This window comes from Vanellus vanellus (assembly GCF_965231255.1).
Source record: "Vanellus vanellus genome assembly, chromosome: 2".
NCBI classification, from domain to species: domain Eukaryota; kingdom Metazoa; phylum Chordata; class Aves; order Charadriiformes; family Charadriidae; genus Vanellus; species Vanellus vanellus.
The window spans coordinates 91,236,910-91,260,481 of NC_138906.1; the positions used below are offsets into that span (position 1 = coordinate 91,236,910).

At 39.7% G+C, this 23,572-nt stretch overlaps 1 protein-coding gene across 1 annotated transcript; it reads left to right on the forward strand.

The window, feature by feature from the left end:
* The first annotated feature begins 491 nt into the window (after nt 1–491).
* On the forward strand, nt 492–9,589 carry ATPSCKMT (ATP synthase c subunit lysine N-methyltransferase). The gene is made up of 4 exons (XM_082499701.1): nt 492–868; nt 3,116–3,253; nt 4,354–4,404; nt 8,903–9,589. Exons 1-4 carry the CDS (start codon nt 497–499, stop codon nt 9,098–9,100), a joined length of 759 nt encoding a protein of 252 aa, XP_082355827.1. The 5' UTR covers nt 492–496; the 3' UTR covers nt 9,101–9,589.
* The last annotated feature ends 13,983 nt before the right edge of the window (nt 9,590–23,572 follow it).

Below are 23,572 nucleotides of genomic sequence, written 5' to 3' on the forward strand. Positions count from 1 at the left end.
AGGGTGCGCGCCGTCTCTCTCCGAAGCGCCTTCAGGAAGTTTTCACCCTCCCCCGCATGACAAAGTGGTATTGCCCTCCCTGATAAATACCGCCGGCGGAGAGGGGGCTGCTTGTTGGTACTGAGGGAGGGCGGGTGGGGGAGGCTCGGTGGCGGAGGCGGCGGGCGGGCGGCCGGCCGGCCTTGCGCCTTCGGGGGCGTTGTGCTCTGGAGGAAAGCTTCTCCCGAAGGGAAGAACGATAACTGCTGAGGGGCGGACGTTTGTTTCCCTGAGCGTAGGCTGCGGGCGGTCCCTGGCGGGGAGGGCTCTGCCTGCGCCGCCCGCCAGCTGTTCCGGTGCGGTGCTGCCCGGCCGGCGGTGGGGGAGGAGGGGCAGAACTACGGCCTTGAAAGGAAACTGCTCTCCTTAACCTGGAGCTTCAGCTTCTCAAGAGCAGTGGTAGTCACGTCTCCCTAGCGTCTAGGAATCAGCTAGAGGGGTATAAGGCTATTTCCTGATGTTTCTTTGCTACAATATAGTGCTTTGTCTCAAACGAGCGCACAATAAAGCTATTGGAGAAAATGCTCTTTTTAACATCCGTCTAGGTGTGATGTCGAAGGCGCTGGTGAAGGAGAGCCAGGCAGCAGGCCCGCAGGAAGCGTGCGAGGGTGACTCCCGAAAGAGGGTCTGGGGGCTGGTGGTCACTGCTGGTGTCGGTGGGACCTTGGTGGCCCTGTATGCTGCGGTCATCCCCTTCGTGACCCCAGCACTGAGGAGAGTGTGCCTGCCCTTTGTTCCTGCAACTTCCACCCAGATCCAGAATGTGCTGAAAATGTTAGAAAACAGAAGTGGCACCCTAGTTGACATTGGTAGCGGGGATGGCCGTATTGTAAGTTACAGATGTTGCCTTCCTTTTATATCATCTCTCAAAAAAGTGCCAAATGCTTTAGCTGTGGCTGCTGTCGTTTTCTCGTGTTTATGAATGTCTTATCTTTGGCATCCAGTGTTTTGGTTTGAGTCTTGGGTAAAGGCTTAAAGCTCAGAAAGGTTTACATTCAGTTTAGGTGAGTAATCAATATTTTTGTGGCAGTCTTACCTGCAGCTTGACAAGGTGGTGTACAAAGTGATAACCTCATCCTGTTGGCTGGACAGAGTTGCACCGCATTCATGTGAAAAAATGCGATCTTGGTGGTGTGATCGCCAGAGGACTGTGATTCCACGTAGGTGTATAGCTGTAGCACGTGAAGATGTGAGATTAAATAGCACTGCTTTTGGAGCTGCAGCTCTATGCTCATTGTCTGAAGGTTATAGAGGAACAAAAGAGAATGAGAAATGAGTGATGGATTACAAGAATAAAAATCCTGGTATTGTTAGAACTGAAGTCTTCACACCTTTGTGCAGTGCTGGCTGGCCTGCTTCAAAATGAATGTGGTGAAACTAGAATAATTACCAAGAGAAATGGTGAGAATCACCAAAGCCAAAGTGATACTGTGCTTCCAGGACACTGTCTGAACCCCTACTTGTGAAATGTGGCAGTGAGGGTATAGTAGAGAACGGTCTTGTTTTTTTTTTTGTAGTTGTGGTGTTTTGTGTATCACTTCCTAAATGTCTGCTGCAAGTCAGTTTTAGTAACAGGATGGTGCACTAAGTGGGTTTTTGATGGAAACAAGAAAGTTCTTGAATGCTACTTTTGTCCATATTTCATGCGAATGAGCCAACCATTTGTCCACATTAAAAAATTTGACTTGGAAATCCAAATCTGTGAAGGTGGCTTAGAAGATATTGTGCCCAAGTAGGGAATAGAGGAAAGCATGTAGGTAAAAGGGAACTGCAGTTTCTGATGCCCTCTCTGGTCAGCATTCTGGCTCTTGACCCTCATCTGAGGCACCTAATTTGATTAGGTACTGTGTGTTTAATTCTGATTTTGTGTGTGTGTGCCTTAATGGAGGCTGAAGCTAATTGGAGAGCCAGGTGCCTGAAACTGAATGTTTGGTGTTGCATGTGTCCTGAAAAAAGATGAGCTTCTGTTCAGATGCTTTTAAATATTTAGCACTTACTCAGGTGTAATTGGTGGATAAATATTTTTATTTCCAAGCATGGTAAAAATGTCATATTATTTTAGTATATTTGCAAATGCTGGGTGCATGATGGAAGATGCATTATATTGATAGTGTGAAACACACTGCCCAAATAATGCTGTTTGAGAAGTTCTGTTGAGAAATGTATATTTCTTCCTGATTTCACCTTGCCTGTTCTGTAATTCATACTTCATCAGGCTTTTCCTGATTAAAATTTGACAGTAACCTTTTAAATTATCACTTAAACTTCAATTCTGGAAACTAGTGCCTTTTTGTATTTTCCTTAGTGGTTTTTTTTTCTTTTTCTAAAAAATTAGTAGGTTTTGATCTTGTTCGAAGACACTTGCAATACAGTTTAACAATTCTAAATCTTGAGGTCTAATTTAGAGGAATGTCTTTGAAAATCTATTTGTTACCTGAATTACCTTTTGCCTTTTAAAATGATAAATGAAGCTTAGCGTTGGATGAAAGCTGTGCTGCGAGATTTATGTGTGGTTTTTTTTTTTTTTCAAATTTTTAACTGACATTTAAATTTTTGACTTAATTTTTTTTTAATATAGGTCAACAAATTACTTTCATACTCTTTCTGTCAGCAGGTCATTTTGGCTCTGATTCAGGGGTCTCTCGAGTGCCTACCCATCACTGCTTATCAAATAAATGCTCTAATTTTGAGCATATCTGCTTGTGTATTTCACTGTTCTCTCTATGGTCGATTTTGGTACTCTTTAATTCCAAGATAGTGTCACGAATATGTTAAATTAAACTTTTATGTAAATCATAGATGTACTACAAGCTTACAGCTTTGCCCTGTGAATGTTTAAGTGGTTCATTTTGTTCATCTGAATATATCTATTAATTTCAATGGGACTAGTCATAATATTAAAATGTAGTTTGAGTTTTTGTTCACTATACTACTAATCTGTTGGGGTTTAAAAGCTGTGTGATTTACTTTTATTTACAATATAAATCCCAGGAATGCACTTTCGTAACTGTGTGCTCCTCTTTAGATGAATATGCTTTCTCTGTTTCGAAGTGAAGATTTATTTTCTTCCTTGTAGGTGATAGCAGCTGCAAAAAGGGGCTTCAAAGCTGTTGGTTATGAATTAAATCCCTGGCTAGTCTGGTACTCCAGATACCGTGCATGGAGAGATGGAGTACATCAGAACACCAAATTTTATATTTCGGACTTATGGAAGGTAGGTGATGAAGTATGTGAGAAAATCTGGGATGTTTGAGAGATTTCCAAAATTTGGACATGCTTTCTTGAAAGAACCAGAATGCTGTCTGGCCGCAGGGTGCTGTATTGGGCTTTGAGAAAAGTACTGGAGCCCATAGAAGCTCGACTCAGCACAATACACTGCTCTGCTTGTTTTGTGCTTCAGTGAAGTGCTGTCCTTTTTCAGTACAGGGTCCTTGAGCATAGTATGTCATGCTTGTGCCTGATGGATGATGTGGGCTGCTGTAATGTCAGGCTTCAGTGAGAGCTGGTTCTGTGGAGTCAGTTACAAGACTCTTACCTGCTGCACAAGATCACAATCTCATTTGACATTTCATCAGATGTGTTCTGTTCTAGCTGTGCCATGTGTTACCTGGTTTTCAGTGTTGCTTTAAGGTAACTTACACGTGACAGAATTTTTTGCAATTTTCAGTCACTTGAGTCATGATTGCTTCTTTAATGAGGTGGATTTTTTGGGGTCATATTTATGTGGGCCCCTCCCCTGCTATTCCTGTCAAAGTTATGTGTGTTTTTTTTTTTTTTTTTTTTTTTCCTGGCTTGTTTGTTTAAGAATGGCATTTTTTTAATGGATAAAGTGGATATCGAGAATTTTGGAGGACAGTGTGAATGTACTGTTTTTATCTTTGTTCACAGAGGAGCATCAGAAAACTTCAAGGTGCTAACTGGAAGAACCCTGTAATTGGAATGCCTGGAAAGCTTTTATAGATAGCTAACATTTAACACAAGTGGGAGGAAACTGAAAATATACCTCATTTCAACATATATAGGAGTTGTGGAAAAACTTAGTCACGAGTAAAATCACATAGGTATTTTCTAAATCAATACTTTCTGTGCTACTAGAATTGATGCCATGTTCTTGGCCAGGCACTAAAGTTTTGTGCTGTTCAGCAACATAAAGTTGTCCTTATGTGGAAATTTGTGTGGGATCTTCTTTCTTGTTTTGGTCCAAGTCCCTGTTGAAAAGAGTGCAGCTAGAGGGATTAGGGGAAGAGAATGGTGAGAAATTCTCCAAATATAAATGCCATTTTCATTAAGACTTGTTCTCAAATTTTATTTTAGGTTTCTTTTTCCCATTATACAAACATTGTTGTTTTTGGTGTACCTCAAATGGTAAGTTTTACTTTTTGTATTTTTTGATGATTTTAATACTGAGGCAGTACAGTGTTAGTACATTATCTGCAAAATGATCCAACCTGCAGAATGTTAAATGTAGTTGGTACTAATATTTTGATATTTCATTGTTGCTTATTAATGTCCATGATAAAACTTGGTAACACTTGTGACAGTATGCAGACTGGAGCTCTGAAAAGATACGTATTTTTCTGAGAAGTATTTTCTGTCCATTAGTTTAGAATCAAAATGAAAGCTGCTGTGCTCAAGTTGCTTGGGGGGATGGTTGTAGATTGGTTCTTGAAAATTTCATATTTTCATACTAAAAAAATGAGGAGTTTGCAGGGAGAGGATGGAGTAGGAAATTTGCTACAGTTGATTTTTGGGAACCTTCTTAGAGGATTGAACCTTGCTTATCTTCTTCTCCAAAAGCCAGGTCACCCCAAATAGTCCAGCAGCTAGTATATTAAAATAATCCCTTGCCCGTGTTAGACTGTAAGGGTTTAGGAAGGGAGACAAATACTTCAAGTATAATTGCTAGAGTACAAGTCTACAAATTCTTTGCCTTTTAGGAAGGCTTTGTAGCCTGTGTTCGTTGTGTGCCTGGGGAAAATCCGTTCTTCAAAACCAGTGTAGAAATTGAGTTGCGTTGTGACTGCTTTAGTGATATATTTGATAAATTCAGTCAGACTTTACGGTCGCTTTGGCTTTCAGCTTGATCTAGTTTTCTTTTTCTCTTTTTACTTGAATAGGGAAAAAAAATCTCATCTATTTAAATGTTCTTGATATTTTGATCTATTAGTAGAATCTTCTATATAGGTTGAATGCATGTGGAGGATTGAAAGAGAAATAACCTTTAACTGCTTCTGTATTGTTTCTTCCTCTGCTAAGGCAGATGTGGGATGAAATGAGTGAGGAGCTTTATGTGCTGCTATACCATACAACATAGACCAATGATATTTCGGTAATAGCAGACAGAAGATGTAACGAAGCATAATAGTGCTTCCTTATTCTCTGGTTTTTCTTTAACAGCATTGGAATTGAATAGCTACTTCAGGTTCAAATAGTAACTCATATTGGAAACTGAAGTGAAAATGCATTCCTCGCCCCCACCCCACCCAACCTTTTGTGGGTGGTGTATTAGTGATAACATGATGTTACTTGTGCTACAGATGTTGCCAGGTTTGGATGTTATGTGCTTTGTAGTTTGAGTTCCAGGAGGGGGCAGTATAAATATTTGAATTTGCGGCCAGAAATTCTGCAATTACTCTGAGGGGCAGTTGAAGAAAGATATTCCAGTAAACTAGAAATTAAAAAATGCCCTGGGAAAAAGTGAGTACACCTAGCAGAAATATTGGTTTAACTTTAAATGTAACAGTATAAAGTGTGATAAATTAGTAACAGCTATGATACAAAGAGTAGCTATAGGACTCAGAATAACTTCAGTAAACTCAGTAAATACTAGACTAAATTATTCCAATAAAAATGCTGTCATAAATGTAACAGATCCTATGATGTTCTATATGAAGTACTGTGTCTCCTGAGCATTCATTTGGTCATGGTCCCCTTTAAATTTACTTAGGAAGTTGTGAATGCTTAAATTTACTTAGGAAGTTGTGAATGCTTAGCCTCCTGAATGACTAAATTGATTTTCTAGAAACTTTAATGCATTTTGTCTTTTTTACTTAGGGCAATAGATCTCTTTAGCTTTTTTTTAATAATGCTGGTCTGATTTGATACTGTCACACAATGCTTCCATTTCATAGCCAAGATTAGTTTACAGAATTTGGATTTATTGATCTTCAGGGAAGACTAAGACCTCTCTGTTCTTGCAAGTGGCTGGGGGAAGGTGTGTTTGTCTATGAGTCATTGCAGAGAGACTTTTACTTGTTCCAGGTGGGGTGACAGAATTCTTTGCAGGTGTTCATGTTCACAGCTTCTGTGTATTTTAACTGATTATATACTGTACAAAAGCTTTACTAAACTGTGTATCTATGCAGACATACAACAACTCGAACCATAGCTTGATAAAAAATACAGTATAATTATGACATATAATGCTACTGAGAGATTTAGCTTAAAAAATACTTTGACTGTTTGGTTCAAGGATATAATTCTTTTTGGCCGAACTATTAATTAAGTTTTTTAATTTGAGCTAATATAGCCAACTTTTAATGATTAATTATGACAATCAGTGACATCTCATGTCTATATCTATATTTGTGATTTCTGTAACAACTTAGTCCTTCCTTTTCTGGTGTCTGAGTTGAGTTTGAGATAACAAAATGGGCTTATTTTCCTAGTTTATTTAAGGTTCGGTAGCAAAAATGTTTAAAAGCAGTTGCTGTATGGATGAAATCAGAGCACAGAATGCTTAAAAATGTTCAGAGGTAACTCTTTGATATATTAGATCCATGACTATAATTTTCCTAAAATATTCCATTGTAAGCTTAAATGTAGCTATAATAGGATGTTACATTAGAGGCACACCCTGCCACGTATGTGATAGCAAAAGCTATCTGCAGCCTTTGGAAATGCGTTTTCTTCAGTTAGTCTTGTTTTCTAATAATGTTCTGTTGTGGTTTGGTTTTTGTGAATTTCTTATTTATTTTGTGTCCTTTGTGACTTAAATTGAGCTGTATTTGTTTAACCTTTTAATATTTAAATTCTATGTCACAATATCAAAGTAAATAATTTTTTTTTACACGTAACAAGTAAACCATGGAGCTTGCTGTTATAATTACTACTGAAGATAGATACAATATGTAAGAATAAAAGGAATTCCAAATGGATGTGCACTGATCTACTTAAGCGTAACATCAGACTCTTTCAAAGGACAAAAATGGCTGAATCTAACAAGTTTCTTTTTTTTTTTTTTTTTCCCCCAAAACTTAATCACTATTTGGGTTGGGAAAGAAATTACTTTGAAGTCTGTATGTGTTAATTCATTTCTCACTTAATCCATAGCAGAATTTGAAAGTATATAGTTGGAGATACTCTATCTGACTGGGCAGGGTGTTGCTGTATTCTGCAGGAATAGTTATATTTTCCCTTGGCTTTCATATCTGCTCAATTTTTGCAAATGGAGGAAAGCTAGAGTGTAGGTCTTCAACCAAGGAGAGTTGTACTGTGGTATTTGACATGGTCCCCCACAACATCGTTATCTCTAAATTGGAGAGATATGGATTTGATGGGTGAACTGTTCGGTGGATGAGGAATTGACTGGATGGTCCCATGGAGAGAGTAATAGCCAACAGTTTAATGTTCAGATGTGGATCAGTGGTGGTGTCCCTCAGGGGTCTGTACTGGGACTAGTGCTGTTCAGTCTCTTCATCAGTGACATAGACAGGGGGATCAAGTGCACTTTCAGCAGATTTGCAGATGACACCATGCTCAGTGGTGCGGTTGACATGCCTGAGGGATGGGATGCCATCCAGAGGGACCTGGACAGTCTCAAGTGGGCCTGTGTGAACATCATGAGGTTCAACAAAGCCAAGTGCAAGGTTCTGCACCTGGGTCGGGGCAACCCCTGGTATCAATGCAGGCTGGGGGATGAAGGGATTGAAAGCAGCACTGTAAGAAGGACTTGGGGGTACTGGTGGATAAAAAGCTGGACATAAGCCAACAATGTGTGCTCACAGACCTGAAAGCCAACTGTATCCTGCTCTGCATCAAAGGAATCATGGCCAGCAGGTTGAGGGAGGTGATTCTGTCCCTCTACTCTGGTGAGACCCCACCTGGAGTACTGCATCTAGCTCTGGAGCCCTCAGTACTGGAAAGCCATGGACCTGTTGGAGTGGGTCCAGAGGAGGGCCACAGAAATGATCAGAGGGCAGGAGCACCTCTGAGGACAGGCTGAGAAAGTTAGGGTTGTTCAGCCTGGAGAAGAGAAGACTCCGGGGAGACCTTTCAGTATTTAAATACCTTTCAGTATTTAAAGGGGGCCTACAGGACAGACGGGGACAAACTTTTTAGCAGGGACTGGTGCAATAGGACAAGGGGTAATGGTTTTCAACTAAAAGAGCATAGATTCAGACTAGACATAAGGAAGAAATTTTTTTATGATGTGGGTGGTGAAACACTGGAACAGGTTGCCCAGAGAGCTTGGTAGATGCCCCATCCCTGGAAACATTCAAGGTCAGGTTGGATAGGGCTCTGAGCAAACTGATGTAGTTGAAGATGTCCCTGTTTGTTGCAGGGGAGGTTGGACTGGATGACCTTTTAAGATCCTTTCCAACCCAAACCATTCTATGATTCTATATGCTGTTTCATACAGCACTGCTGCAGGGACTGACATATATATGTTAACAAGCTGGAACCAACAAAGCTCAATTTCAATAGTATTTAATATACAAGAACTTAACCATAGAGTGACAGCAGAATGTTTGCTTTGAGTTGTTGGCCGCGTGGTGTTTAGAGTGTCCCACTTGAATTAGATTCTAAAGAGAATGCTTCTGTTTTTTACTGCTTCTGAAAGCTTTTTATTGTTGCTTAACAGATGCTGCAGTTGGAGAAGAAGCTAGAAGAAGAACTTGAATGTAATGCCAGAATCATTGCCTGTCGTTTTCCTTTCCCTTGCTGGATCCCAGATCATACTACTGGAGAGGGAATAGACACTGTGTGGGCCTATGATTTGAAACATTCTAGAGGAAGTGAAACAAAAATCTTGGAAATTACACCAGAGACAGAATTCTAAACATCTAGTTTGTTTTTGTACTGAAATTTTCGGCTTTGACTTCACCTCTTAAAGATAAGATTAACATGAATAGAGCCCCAGGATATGGAGATACATATTCAGTAAAATAGCTGAACTACACTGGTTATCTGAAAGCACAAAAAGGTTAGTGAAAGGTGTAGTTAAATGTCTTAATGTAGTTAGTAAGAATTATGAGAAAGTTTTATAGAAGTGGCAAACTTTAATATGGAAAACTGTATAAAACACGGTTCACTACTGTTAAGGAGAGTATATGTATAAGTTAAAATGCTCAAATTGGTGAACTTAATATGTGCGTTCTTTCTGATACTACATAGCATTTACTATTGGTGTTGGAGGTGGTGTGCAAGTGGCTTCTCAAATGAGCTGTGGTGCCCAAATGTCTTCATTATGTATGCCACGTAGGCATAATGCTGCATACATCAAACTGATGTAGTTTGAGTATGGTGATAATACCAGTTTTACACGTCAGCCTTGAATGTGTTTTTTCTAAAGTTGAATGTGACAAAACAAGCAAATACAATAAGTTGTTTATTCATGAACACAAGTGCAGCCTTTGATTGTATGAATGAATCTTTATTTAACTTGTTATCTGAAGAAAAAACTGCAGAAAATGAGCTCTTACTGAACAGTTACTGGTATAAGCCTTTGCAAATGACCATGATTTTTCCCAACCTCTCTGTTTTAGGAAGGGTCACCTACTTGGCAGTGACACATCACCACTTCTGTGTGCTCAAACCTTGGATAAGGTGTGGATGAGGGTTGCTTACTTGAATGTGTCATGAAGACTGTCTCTTGATTCCAGAGCTAGTTGGTCTGGCTAGCTTAGCTAAACCCTATTAGATCTCATTTAATTTATAGTTAGAGTGGAAGGAAGGTTTTCAATCAGGCTTCTTTTTCCCCCTCTACTTTGCTGAGCTATGCCATCTGATGAGATCTCAAACTCATGGTATTGCTGCATGGCTTTTCCTTGGAAGTGAAGCAAGTTCTCCCTGTCTTTTTGCTGATGCTGGTTTGCTGTGGTGTACTGGCACTGTAATGTCATTTTCGTTTTCTAACACGGTTACAGCACTCTTCTAGTTTGTAACAGTCTGCTTACTTGGTCTTTCTTTTGGTTCCCAGGTAAGGATTGACTGTTTTCACCCATTAACAGTCAAAGTTCATAGTTAGCCTCCCTTGGCCCCAGTTAACATATAGACTGTTAAGCAGTGACTACATAAGTTTGTCAGACCTGACTTTGAGGCAATCGTTACCACAACTGAAGTTAGCTCAGGCTAAGGGAAGTGCTGAGACCCTACAATTTCAGGTAAATACAAAGCCTGTGACATTCTATTAGGCATTGGAAAAGCACATTTGCTGGACTATAGTATGTGACGTGAAGAGAAGTGAGATGTTACTTGGGATGTACAGTCTTTGGTTACACATGTATCCAGGCTTTTTTTTTTTTATTTTTTTGGTGGGAGGGAAGGGGGAAGGAGAATGTAAAACATAAATCTACACTGAGGAATTGAAATGGAGCAGTTGAATAGTTGTGTCCTGATAATGTATGCAATGCAGGACAAGAAAGGGGCAAACGTATCTGCTCTGGAGTCTGCAAAGGAGAGATGATTTCAGCCTTGCATGGCAAGGCACAGCTGTAAATGTGGAGACTATGTATTGAAGAACACTGATTTCTGGTAAGCTGTCTCTTACAGCCTTTCTCTGCAGTGTAACAGTGCGTCTTGTAAAACTACACTAAACTTTTTCTACCATGATTTAAGCATTATAATTACATGGTGACAGGACTACAGTGGCTTATTTAAAATGTTTGAATTTAATATCCTGAGGCCATAAAACTGGAACCTCAGACAAAGGAAATCTGAAATGATTTCTATTGAAAAAGATCATACAAAGGGAAAACTAGCTAATTAAGCTGAGTCCTTCTCTGAATGATTATAAAGAAGAGGAGGCAAAAGATTTTGAACAAGTGAATTGTGACTTACCTGCAGTGCAGTGCTTTGACCCAAGTTTCTACTGCCTACTTACACTAAAGTTAGTTTGCAGGGAATTAAGCTGATAGTGTTTCTGCTTTGTTTGACTATATATTTGTCTGTTGCATTATTAGTTGCCTGTTAATTGGTAAAACTGAGTTTCTCAATTCTGCCTGTGGTAAAGGCTTTGGAGCCTGAACTTCTTCGTTACCACCATTGCTCCAGAAATATTTGTGGAGGAGGGTGAGATCGAGTTAATGACATGACGGTCTGAGCTTCAGGAGCACCAAATGCTGTCCTTAAGGCAAGGAGAGATTTTTTGAACGCTTTTAAAGTAAAGCAGAGGTCTGTTTCTTGCTCTGGTCATTTACTTTTGGGAGCCTAAACTGGGATAGACAGTGGTCTGAAAGTTTGGTATTCTTTATTACATAAGGAAATGTGCTTATTTCCTGTTTCCATGGCTGAAGTGTGAAATGGAAAGCAAATTACAGAATCACAGAATGGTAGGGGTTGGAAGGGACCTTTGGAGATCAGCTAGTCTACCCCCCCTGCTAAAGCAGATTCACCTGGAGCAGGTTGCACAGGATCAGGTCCAGGTTTTTAATATCTCCAGAGAAGGAAACTCCACAAACCTCTCTGGGCAGCCTGTTCCAGTGCTCTGTCATCCTCAAAGTAAAGAAGTTTTTCCTCGTGTTGAGATGGAATTTCCTGTGTTCCAATTTGTGCCCGTATCCCTTTTCCTGTCGCTGGGCACCACTGAAAAGAGTCTGGCCCCATCCTCTTGACACCCTCCCTTTAGATATTTATAAGCATTGATGAGATCCCTTCTCAATCCTGTCTTCTCCAGGCTAAACAGAACCAGGTCTCTCAGACTTTCCTCATAAGAGATGCTCCCAGTCCACAGATCATCTTTGTAGCCCTCCACTGGACTCTCTCTACTAGTTCCTTTTCTTTCTTGAACTATGGAGCCCAGAACTGGACACAGTACTCCAGATGTTGCCTCACCAGAGCAGAGTAGAGGGGGAGGATAACCTCCCTCGACCTGCTGGCCACACTGTTTTTAACGTGCCCCAGGATAGAATTGGCTGCCTTGGCCACAAGGGCCCATTGCTGGATCATGGTGAACTTGTTGTCCTCCTGGACTCACAAGTCATTCTCTGCAGAGCTGCTTTCCAGCAGGGCAACCCCTAACCTGTACTGGTGCATGGGGGTTTTCCTCCCTAGGTGCAGGACCCTACACTTGCCTTTGAACTTCATTAGGTTCCTCTCCGCCCGACTCTCTAGCCTGTCCAGGTCTCACTGTATGGTGGCACAGCCTTCTGGTGTGATACACCACTCCTCCCAGTTTTGTGTCATCAGCAAACTTCCTGAGTGTACAGTCTGTCCCCTCATCCAGAGGATGGACCCAGTACTGACCCCTGGGGAACACCACTAGCTATAGACCTCCCTCTAGAGTCTGCACTGCTGATTGCACCCTCTGAGCTCTGCCATTCAGCCAGTTCTGAGTCCACCTCACTATTCACTTATCTAACCCACACTTGCTAATCTTACCTGTGAGGATATTATAGAAGACAATATCAAAAATGTTGCTGAAGTTGAGGTAGCCAACATCCACTGCTCTCACCTCATCTACCCAGCCAGTCAAGGCATCACAGAAGGCTATTAGATTGGTGAAGGATGTTCTTTCCCTTGGTGAATCCATGTTGACCACTCCTGATAACCTTCTTTTCCTTCACATGCTTAGAGATGACATCCAGAATGAGCTGTTCCATCACCTTTCCAGGGATGGAGGTGAGGCTGACTGGCCTGTAGTTTCCCAGGTCCTCTTTCCTGCCCTTTTTGAAGACTGGCATGACATTAGCATTCCTCCAGTCCTCAGGCACTTCTGTTCTCCATGACCTTTCAAAGATGATGGAGAGTGCTTTCACGATAACATCTGTCAGCTCCCTCAGCAGTCGGGGGTACATCCCATCAGGGCCCATGGATTTGTGGGTGTTGAGTTTGCCTAAATGATTGCTAACTCGATACTCCTCAACCAAGGGAAAGTCTTCCTTTCTTCAGACTCTTTCTCTTACCTCCATGGTCTGGGATTCCTGAGGGCCAGCCTTAGCGGTAAAGACTGAAGCAAAGAAGGCAGTCAGTAACTCTGCCTCTCTGCATCCTATGTTACCAGGGTACCCACCACATTCAGCAGCAGGCTCACATTTTCCCTAGTTTTCCTTGAAGAAACCCTTCTTGTTGTCCTTGACATCCCTTGCCAGATTTAATTCCAAGTGGGCCTTAGCCTTCCTTGTTGCATCCCTGCATACTCTGGCAACATTACTATATTCCTCCCAAATGGCCATTCCCTTTTTCCACATTCTGTAAACTTCTTTTTTCTGTTTGAGTTTTTCCAGAAGCTCCTTACTCATCCATGTAGGTCTCCTGCCTCCTTTGCTTGATTTCTTACTCCTAGGGATGCACTGATCTTGAGCTTGGAGGAAGTGGTGCTTGAATATTAACTATCTTTCTTGGCCCCCCTCTACCTTCTAGACCCCTAACCCATGGGATTCCTCCAAGTAGATCTTCAGAGAGGCCAAAGTTAGCTCCCTGGAAGTCCAGGGTTGTAATCCTACTTTTTGCCCTGCTTCTTCCATGCAGGATCCTGAACTCCACCATCTCATGGTCACTGCAGCCAAGGCTGCCCCCAACCTTCACATCCCCAACCAGTCCTTATTTGTTTGTTAGTACAAAGTCCAGCAGCATAGCTCTCTTTGTTGGCTCCTCCACCACCTCTGTCAAAAAGTTATCATTAATGCTCTGCAGAAACTTCCTGGACTATGTGTGCCTGGCTGTGTTGCCTTTCAGCAAGTATTAGGGTGGTTGAAATCCCCCCTGAAAACCAGGGCCTGTGATTGTGAGGCTACTTTCAGCTGTCTGTAGAAGGCCTCATTACCTTCCTCTTCCTGATCAGGTAGCCTGCAGTAAACATCCACAGTGGTGTCACCCACATTAGCCTGCCACTTAATTCTTACCCATAAGCTCTTGACTGTTCTTCATCGACCCCTAGGCAAAGCTCAATAGATTCCAGTTGCTCCCTCACATAAAGAGCAACTCCATCACCTCACCTTGCTGGCCTGTCTTTTGCTCTAATTTACAAAGAGGGACTGGGAAAGCATTTTCTTATCATGTTGTCCTCAATTTTTGTATCACTTGCTATGTTCATTTGGTAGTTTACAAGATTAAATACTTAACTGTGACTTCAGTTATCACTGTATGGATTATTATGTTGATACACTTCCAATTGCTAGGATAATGTATTATGATTTGTACTCTGAAGTAGCATATAAATGAAATTTGTTTCTTCTGAAAACCAGGAAAGCCTTAGAGAACTGGCTTAATCAAATTATAGTATAGGTCTGAACCCAAAAGAAAGAAACCTTCAGGCTACATATGCTGTTCAATATCAAAGTAATTCAGATACACAGAAAAAACCTGTAGTTTATCTTTGTTTACGTCTTCTAGTAGAATCACTTGCCTTTTGGGAGTCACTTGTTTCATTCCTTCCTTGCCCTGCCAAATCTTAGCAAAAAATGTTGCTACGATGCTGAATGAGTAATGCTTTCCTGAAGTATTGTAGAATTTGATCTGTTTGAAAATAATACAGGTCAGAGTCCTTGAGGAGTCAGACTTTCAAAATTTTTCTTTTACTTTTTTTGCATTTGAGACACATAAAGTCCCCATAGGCTTTGTGGTGCAAGATCAATTGTACTAATGCAGCGCTTGAGAGCTACAATTCTAATTTTGTAGTTTTCTACAAATTGGCCTTCTAGGGAGAAGGAGAGAGGTATGGCTACAAGAGAGCTATCTGATACGCAGGTTGCTCAGTGTAGTATACTGCACAGTCACAACAGCTATACAGCAATGTCAAGGAAGCTTGTCCAGATTTGTTTGTGAAATGTGTGTATATTTTGTGAGCTTTAGGTATTTCTGTGTTTACTGGGTGTATTGAAGTTCTTGATTTGTGCTCTGGAGTCTGATTATGTGCTATCACTTAATCTAATATTGCTCCAAAGAAGTTAATCCTCTGTCTCTGAACTGCTGTTTATTTCTGACTCATGAGTTGTAGCCAGGTAAGAACGTACAGAATCAAGTTTAAAATAAAGTACCACGTTTCACAAGCCAGTTGACTGAGTGTGGTCTGTGGGGAAAAAAAGTTCCACAACCCAGGCTTTGGGAAAGTCCTTCACTTTTAATGAAGGACACAGCTCAGGAGGCAACAGAGATCTCCTGAATTCTGCATAATTTTTTTAAGAATGACTAGAGCTTTGCTTTTCTCGTGTGTGATGTTTAAAAAATTATTACCACCATAATGCCATTCTAAGATCTAAAGGGGAAGTAAGCAGAGGTAGCATTTTGTTTATCTTTCGTATTTTGAACTATGGGAGGGAAGGAGGAAGGGAATCTTATGGCCCAAGTATGGGAGTTCGAACTATTTAAAAAGCCGTTTGACAGGCTTGCACATCAGCTGTGCTTAGTTCTTATTGGATAGGAGCATCCATACTAAGAATGGGCTGTGATGAGCTTTCACTCAGAAATGGGTTCAAGTCTGATACCGTTATACTTGAATGAACACTAATTCTTGATAGACCTCAGACTTCTGTAGTTTCACTTTTCATGATGGTTTACAAATACTGAAGCATTTATTCAAGAAAGGACATGAATCCTTCAAGTTCATGGTTGAAGAGGGCAGCCTAACATCAGATTTAATGCCAGTAAATTCTGCTTTGAGTGAGTTATTTTTCTTTTACATCTGCCAAGTTTGCAGTTCTCTAGTTTTACAATTCAGCCCCAGCTTGTTTTCCAGAAGTAATGTTTCTTCTAGAAGACTTCTTGAGTTCTTAAGACAGCGTGGCGTCTATGTTTAACTTAAAAATCACCCTTGAGTGAGCTGCAGAATTAATATGTTCAGTATTTTTCTTTGTGTGATCTTTCTTTTCATCCTTGTGTGCTTTACTGAGGGAGACTTATACATGGATAGTTACCATTTTTGTTCTTCATGCTTTTTCTGAATTATCCCTCTTATCTCAGTGTTTTCTTTTAGCTTTCATATTGTCTTCTTACAATTTGACTGTTTGACTTCATAAATTCATCAGATCTTCTAATTTCCTTTAATTTTTTTTTTTTTCTGTAAACTAGTTGCCTTTTTTCAGCAACTTTACAGGAAGACTAAATATGTTAAGGAATGTCCTTTTTCTCTCCAACACTTTAACATGCATTTACCTAACCTCCTTGATTTATTTAGCAGCCTGTATGCTGACATAGCATGACTTTTGTTTCCAGTAAATGAAAGAAAAACACATCCACCCATATGGTATTTAGACTGAAAAATAGCCTTGGTCTACAACAATTCTGACTATTTAGTAGTTTTAAGTACTTAATTTAACATTTTTATTATATTTCACCACTTGGTAAGTGGATACAGACCTTTTATCCGTTCAGTAGTTTTTTGGATTTGAGTTATTTGTTCAGGTGGGACTTGTGTTGATTTCTTTGTCTTAGTATAATGTTGGGGTTTCTATTGGAGGCTTTGGTTGAAATGTTGGACTGATGTTTTTCCTGCAAATTGCTGTGTAGTCTGAAAAATTGCTGTAATGCAATCCAGTGGACTGCTAGCATTGGTAAAAATTAAGTAAAACCTGCTTACCACTAAATGTGCAGGGATATTTTTCAGCTTACTGTATATGTTGTGGGTTTTAAAAATAAAGTAGGTTTTTGAAGACCCATATAAATCTTGTGGCATAAAGTTTTGAGGTGAGCAGAGGTCTTCACAAGGTCAGAAGCAGTAAATTAATGCCTTTCAACCAGAGGTTTGTGGGTACCTTCTGAGGAATCCGCAAAAGGTAATTTAAAAAGCACATCTACTATCAGTAGGCTTATATTTGCTACCCGTGGTTGTGTCCTTCTACTGGAAAATTTTAATGTGTCTGAAATGAACATTAGAGAGTCCCTGAACTAAAAATACGGGTTTACCTCATATTTCACTACGTGAGAGCAGCTGTGTGCTTTTGCACATTCCCATTGTGTTCTAATAATTCTGGGTTTTTAGTTAATTTTGGATAGATCTGGTTTAAGGCTCTAATTGCCTTTTTGATTTTTTAAGGAACTGCTTAAATATGAAATTTGCATTTTCAAAACACTGGATCAGCTGCCAATGAAACCCGTCTTAAAAGCCTGTAGCCCTCATGAAACTCCTTAATGCTGTAATGTCTGCAGCTGTCCATTCCAGAACTCTGGTTCAGATGAGCAGAAATGTGCCTAGCTCTTGGATAAGCTCTCTTGATTGAAAATGGAAATGTGAGGAGAGCACACAAAATGAACAGTAAAACTTGAGGATCGGTGTAAGTTTCTGGTAGAGAAAAATGTGAGTGCTGTGGGTCATAGCCAAAACCTGAGGGGTCTTCTCTGTCACTATCACTCTAGCCCCCTAAGGTTTGATGCTGTCTTTCCCCCCCCTCCCTCCCAGGATAATGTAGATCTTCTTGAAAACATACTACTTTTTCTGTCGTTCACATTGTTTTTTCAGGCTTTTCAGATTGTACACACAAATCAAAATTACTTATATGTTCAAATGTACCATTCTCTAAACTGTCTACAGGGACCCTCATCGTCTGTGTTCATGTCTATTTTATTGTTTCTTCCTTTTTTTTTCAGTACATGTAGAAGCCAAATTTATATTCTGACTACCTTTATGTTCAATGCATAAATAAGCTTTGTGGGTGTGATCAATACCAATTAAGATTATTTGTAAACACAGATCTCGCACTGAAGCAATTCTAAAAAGATTTTGAGCAGGAACAGAACAAGTAATGGTCCTGATGTGAAAAAATTAATGTTACTTAGTGACAGGGATTCCTACCTGTCACTAGGGTAGGGTTTCCTGCCATTCAGGTACTTTTAATTTCAGTTGTCAGTCTGACGTGTCAAGCAAAGCCAGGAAGTGAAAGACTAGTAGCAAAGCAGCACTGTTGTGTGGCATTTTAAAATAAGCTTATTTCCTAACACTATTGTCAGAGGCTGGCTTCTGGTTTCATTTCATTGTTAAGTACTGTTATTGTTGTGATAAATAACATGCTGGTGCAAGAATACGAATGGCTGAGCTAATACAACTAGTGAGCATCTTGAAGTGCTTTTCTATAGTACTTTCAGATAATTTCTTTATTTACCCTTTCCTCTTTCCCAACAAAATACCTTCAGAGTGACAACATTACAGATTAAAAATGGAAACTACATTTATCGCCCTTAGAAGCTAAAGATTAGGAAGCAGCTTCTAATATGAAAAAGTTGCTGGCTTCAGTAACTGGGTCTTATTTACCAAAGCGTGTTATGTATAACGTAGGTTGCATCTAGATTGACTTAACAAATGGTTTAAGTTTCTTAGAAGTTAGCACTTTTTGTAGGCTTCCTGGACATGCAATCTGAATTAGGTTGTTTGCTTATTCTAATGAAAATGCTGATCAAACGGCACTTTTCTTGGGATTATTTGTCTACTGCATGAAAACTAGGTAGTCCAAGCACTTTCCAGGAAAAAGGAAACCTGGCTGCTGGATCTTTCATGAAGCTTTGCCTATCGCTGTTTTTTTTAATGTTTGTCTGTACTTTGGGTGGCTGTGAACATCAGATGATTGGAGTGGCGTCGTTTGCTACTTGGGTGATACTTGCACTGTGTTTCTACTAAGGACAAATTAGAGGTTGAAGCATACCTTTAATCCCTTTCAGCCTAACTAATCAAAAGTGATTCTTTCTCTGGTATTGTTTTAATCTGACTGGTAAAATTTTCTTTTCCACAGGCATAAAACTAGATGTTGCTTATGATTCATTTATCTTTCTATTGTGTTTTATGCCCGAAGAATTTGTGTTGGGAATACAAGTCTCTCTCCATTTCTGTGCAAAATACACAGGGGATGTTTTATTGGCCTTGGGTGCCTTTATTGCCGTGGTGTGAGAGTGTTTCCTCCTGGTGTTGGATATGCAGGTCATTCGCTGTCTGAGCTTGTAAGTACTCAGATTGTGAATGATGCCGCTTTCTTGTTAGGGTGCTCCAAGCGGTGCTGAATCCAAAGATACTGGAGCTCAAGCTCCACAGCAGATAACCCCATCAAAAGTACTGAGTTTCACTTTGCATTTATTTTTGTTAGCAACCTCCTCCACCCCAGTCACTGCCTCCCACCCCTCCAAATGAATATAGCCTTCCCTGAACCTCGTTCATCAGAATGTGTTTTTTGGCTTTCAGCTGCTGAGGCAAATGACTGCGTTACTTTCCAGCTTTGTCTAGAGCATGCTTATGTTTCCCAGCTTATGTTTCAGTGTAAGCAGGCTTAATTTTAGCTTGTGCTGTCTCAGTCAAGGCTCTGCCTAAAAAATCTTCATGGTCTTTGAAGACATTGAAACAAGCAGGTCTGGGTGCTGAAGACTTCCGGAAGCTTGCTGTCTTAGCATGATGGGGACACAGCATCAATGTTTTTAAAGACTGCTTTAGTGCTGCTGAATTTTACCTCTGCCCCAATTTAGGAACACTGCGAAGCAAAGGATAAATTGACTCCAATTTTCCCTCTGCCTAATAGTAGTAGCACATTGTTCTTTAGTTTTACACTGGTGTGTTTTTCTGGTACAGCTTAATCATAAACTTTACTTCACTGGAGGGAAAGGCCCAACACCAGATTCCTCCCTCTCCAGCATGAACTTGAGAGCAAGGCTCTTTAACTAAGGGGCTTCCCCTTTGGAAAGTCTCTCAGCAGCACAAAGATCTTGTACCAATAGAGATGGGAAGGCTTTCTCTCAAATTCCTGTTGCTGATACAGATGCTATTTGTCAGGGCCACTACTAGGAACGTCTTGGTTTTCCACCAAGACCTGTGGCTTAAGGTTAGTTCAAAGGGGTTGATACTGAGTCTGGTATGGAGGCTTGGAGTGGCAGGACTCTGTTTGCCCTTTTTTGGGAAAGTAAAAAATCAAGGTTTGCTGTTTAGAGTAGCATAATTTCTTTTATATGTCAGTAAAAATATCATAATTCTTTATATAATGGAAATATTAGAATAATCTCCTGATAGTAATACTCTGGCAAGAGACTAAGCTGAATGTTACTGAATGGAGATTTCTAGGTTGGAGAAAGACACGAGTCTGTTCTCCCTTCGTTAAGCACATGTTATTCTTATTGAGGGAATTTGTTTGCATGGGTTTAATAAAAGAAAAAGTAGATGTAGAAGATGGCAGTTGGAATGCTATTTATTAGTTTGCATTCAGCCCTGCAGTAAATGCAATGTTTATATAGCATTATTCATTTTCAAACTGCTACTGAATAGTAAATCTAGCAATACTTTTGTAGGGTTGACTGGTATTATCTTCACCATTTACAGCTGCAAAAACTCAAACAAAGAGAGAATTTGTTCAAGACCACAGATGTAAGCGGTGGCAATGCTGTGATTAAAATGATTAAGTCTGCAACTGCATGTCTGCGTCTACAGCTGGAAGAGTGTATTTTTTAATTTGGCTGCTCCTGAGGGTGGCAGTACCTGTGCACTTTCACAACAGATGGAGCCAGAGATATAAAGGTCAGATGCTCACACATGACATTTAGTGCCATCTTACTGCTTATGACTCTAAGACATAGCACCTACAGTGGTTGTGTCTGTCAGGTTCATGATCTTGGTTTAGTTTTATCTTTATCTTTTTATTAGATATTAACTACATTTGATGTCTCATGGTTACTGCTTTCAATTGCATTTGGATCCTTCTGTCACTGTTTCTGCGTGCTACTTTAGAGTAAAACTTGTTTTTTATTGAAGTATATGCCTTCGCATCATGTACTACATCTTGGTCTAATTTTGTGTGAGAGTCAGCCTGGTTCTCCTCTGTTTAGATGATTTCCTTTTTTTATGACAGAAGTTCAAATCTTTGGACAACTTAAATCTGTATTTAATGAGGATATTAAACATATATTGGCTGCAATCCAGCATAGGTATTGTGACTTTTGTATCTTATTGTTTTACTTGCCTTAAAAATTTTTTTTAACCTTTGTGTGTAGTTTGTGTCTTAATTCCCTGAGGACAATTCACTAAACATAAATGAAACTTCATTTTTCTCTTTGAAGTCATCAGGTTGGTCTGTCACGGCCTATGTTAGTAAGCCTGTGTGTTATACATGTTATCATTTCTCACTTTTATTTCTATATTGGTAATTGTGGGTACAAATAAGATGAACTGAGAGAAGAACTATTTTCTGTAGGCCTTAATAACTTTATCGTGCATCAAAATAGCATGTAAAATTGAATGAAAAAGTTTTCTGTTGGTGTGACTCATCAACAGCTCTTGCTGTTATAACTTTCTGTTCTGACAAGCCCAAACTCATTTTGTTCTGACATAACCATCAGTTTTAAGTACGGTTACTGTCTTTATCTTCTGGTTCAGAATCTGTTTGATAGTGATCAGCTTAACCAGCTGAAAACCATCACTGAAGCATGTTTATATCTGCTGTTTATGTCTGCTTGGAAAGCAGGCAGCTGAAATCACCTGTGGAATCTTCCTGGATTAGTTGCTTTGACTATTTTTTTCTAAAATAAGAGGCAACAACTTGACACCATCTTTAAATATGAACAAACCCAAGACAAAATACTTTCTTTACCACATGCAGGAAAATGCATATTGAGCAATCTATGAACAAATATAGTACCTCCACCATGGCAATCAAATTACTTCTCTACCTGTTAAGTAAATATAGTCAAAGTTTGTTTGTGAAGGAACAAAGCAGTAAACAGCATTGCTGGTTTCTGTCTCTTATTATGAAGTCATGAAAAGCGATTGCAAAATCAGACTAGTCTTGCCAAATAAAAAAAGCAATTCAGAATAGGTATACAGAAAAGGCTACTTGAGACAGTTTTCTACACAGCAACGTGACTGACTTGTTTGGGTTTTTTTTTTTCCTCCCTAGTTGAAAGATTCCCCAGCCCTGAGACTGAAAGACTTTCCTCTGCCTTGGCTCATGCAGAATACTACTTTGCTTCAATATGTTGATACATGCTATTCATGTCACTAGAATTAACATAAAACAGAAAAAGGCGCTAGGGAGAACAGTAGTTGCTACCAATTAGGTAGTGTTATCCAGCCATAGTAACGCCTGGATATTTGGCCTGTGCTACTTCTGTCATGCCACATTGATGGTACAGCAAGAGCTATAAGATTAGGTAAAAATCAATACACTTTTTCAGCTAGGGCCAAGAAGGGAATGAACAATGTGAAAAAGCCAACTGAGTTGGAAAAGATTAAATCTGCTTCTGAGAAGCAAGAAGCCTATATGCTACCTGCTTTCAAAATGTTTACTGAAAAGTGATAGAGAGGAAATGTGTATCTTTTGATTTAAATTGTTTTCCTTATTACAAAGTTGTTACACCATCTCTTTATATCCATATGCTTTAGGGGGTATCTGTCCTGTAGACTGCTTTAATATTTTACAGATTATGCTGATAAAAACTACTTGAAAAAAACATTTTTCCTGCAGTTTGTATTAAAAAGAAAAAAATGACCTGTTCATTACAAGTTAAAAGAATGTAGGAAACTGACAAAAACTCTGCCCACCTGTAGTGTAGTTTTGCCATAAAGAAAGCTGGTGTGTGTCTGTGTTGTGTCCGTCCCCATTCCCCCCCCCCCCCCTTCCCCCCAAGCAATTGTACAACAGAACTATAGTTTTCAAGGATCAAATATCTGTACTGCAAATGTTTAGATGGATAATCTGCTGGAATAGATTACAATCCTTATCTTTTACATTTGTTTACTGCCCAGAGAACTCTGAATTTATACTATATGCTAGTCAGTCTCAATAAAAATGTATTTTATTCTGTGTTGTGGGCTAGGCATGTTATTGGTATATGGTACCAATAGGCACTGAAGATTTCAGAAACAGATTTCGGCTCTTAAATTTCATAACATCAAAGGCACTAAGATTTCAGAAACTATGGCATTAATGCACCTCTTCATTAAGAATAACTTGATATCATCTCATTTTAAAATAAAATGTTTCAAAACCTTGGCATGTTCCATGAATGATCTATTTATAATTGATTGGTATGTTATAATTACAAGGGAGCTGTAAATTGCTGGACCTGCAAAGACTCTAATCCTTGTTCTGTTACTTCTAAATTGTTTTTGCTGCTTTCTGTTGCCTTTCAATTTCTGGGTCAAATTCTGTTGGTCTCTAGACAGAGGTCAGACTTTTTACCTGTATATCAGCAGCGCCCTATTTGCCATTTGCACACACCACCCCGTTTTCCTTCCTAGGTGCTATGTTTCTGGAGTTCTTGCTAAATTAAACAGGTTTTATTTCTACATTAGGTACAATTTCTTGGTTTAGAAAATACCAATAGGAAGATTTAAGTCAGTGCCTTCAGCAGAGAGGTTAAAGTGTATTTTAAAGCAGCCTTAATCCTGGATAGAAAAGCCTTTTCTGGCAAATCT

Bases quoted from the DNA above. Each gene is read 5' to 3' on its own strand.
- ATPSCKMT (XM_082499701.1), top strand. From the start codon at position 497: ATGTTTCTTTGCTACAATATAGTGCTTTGTCTCAAACGAGCGCACAAT. The intron at 3,254-4,353 runs GTAGGTGATGAA...ATTTTATTTTAG, and splicing joins ATATTTCGGACTTATGGAAG to GTTTCTTTTTCCCATTATAC. The intron at 4,405-8,902 runs GTAAGTTTTACT...GTTGCTTAACAG, and splicing joins TTTTTGGTGTACCTCAAATG to ATGCTGCAGTTGGAGAAGAA.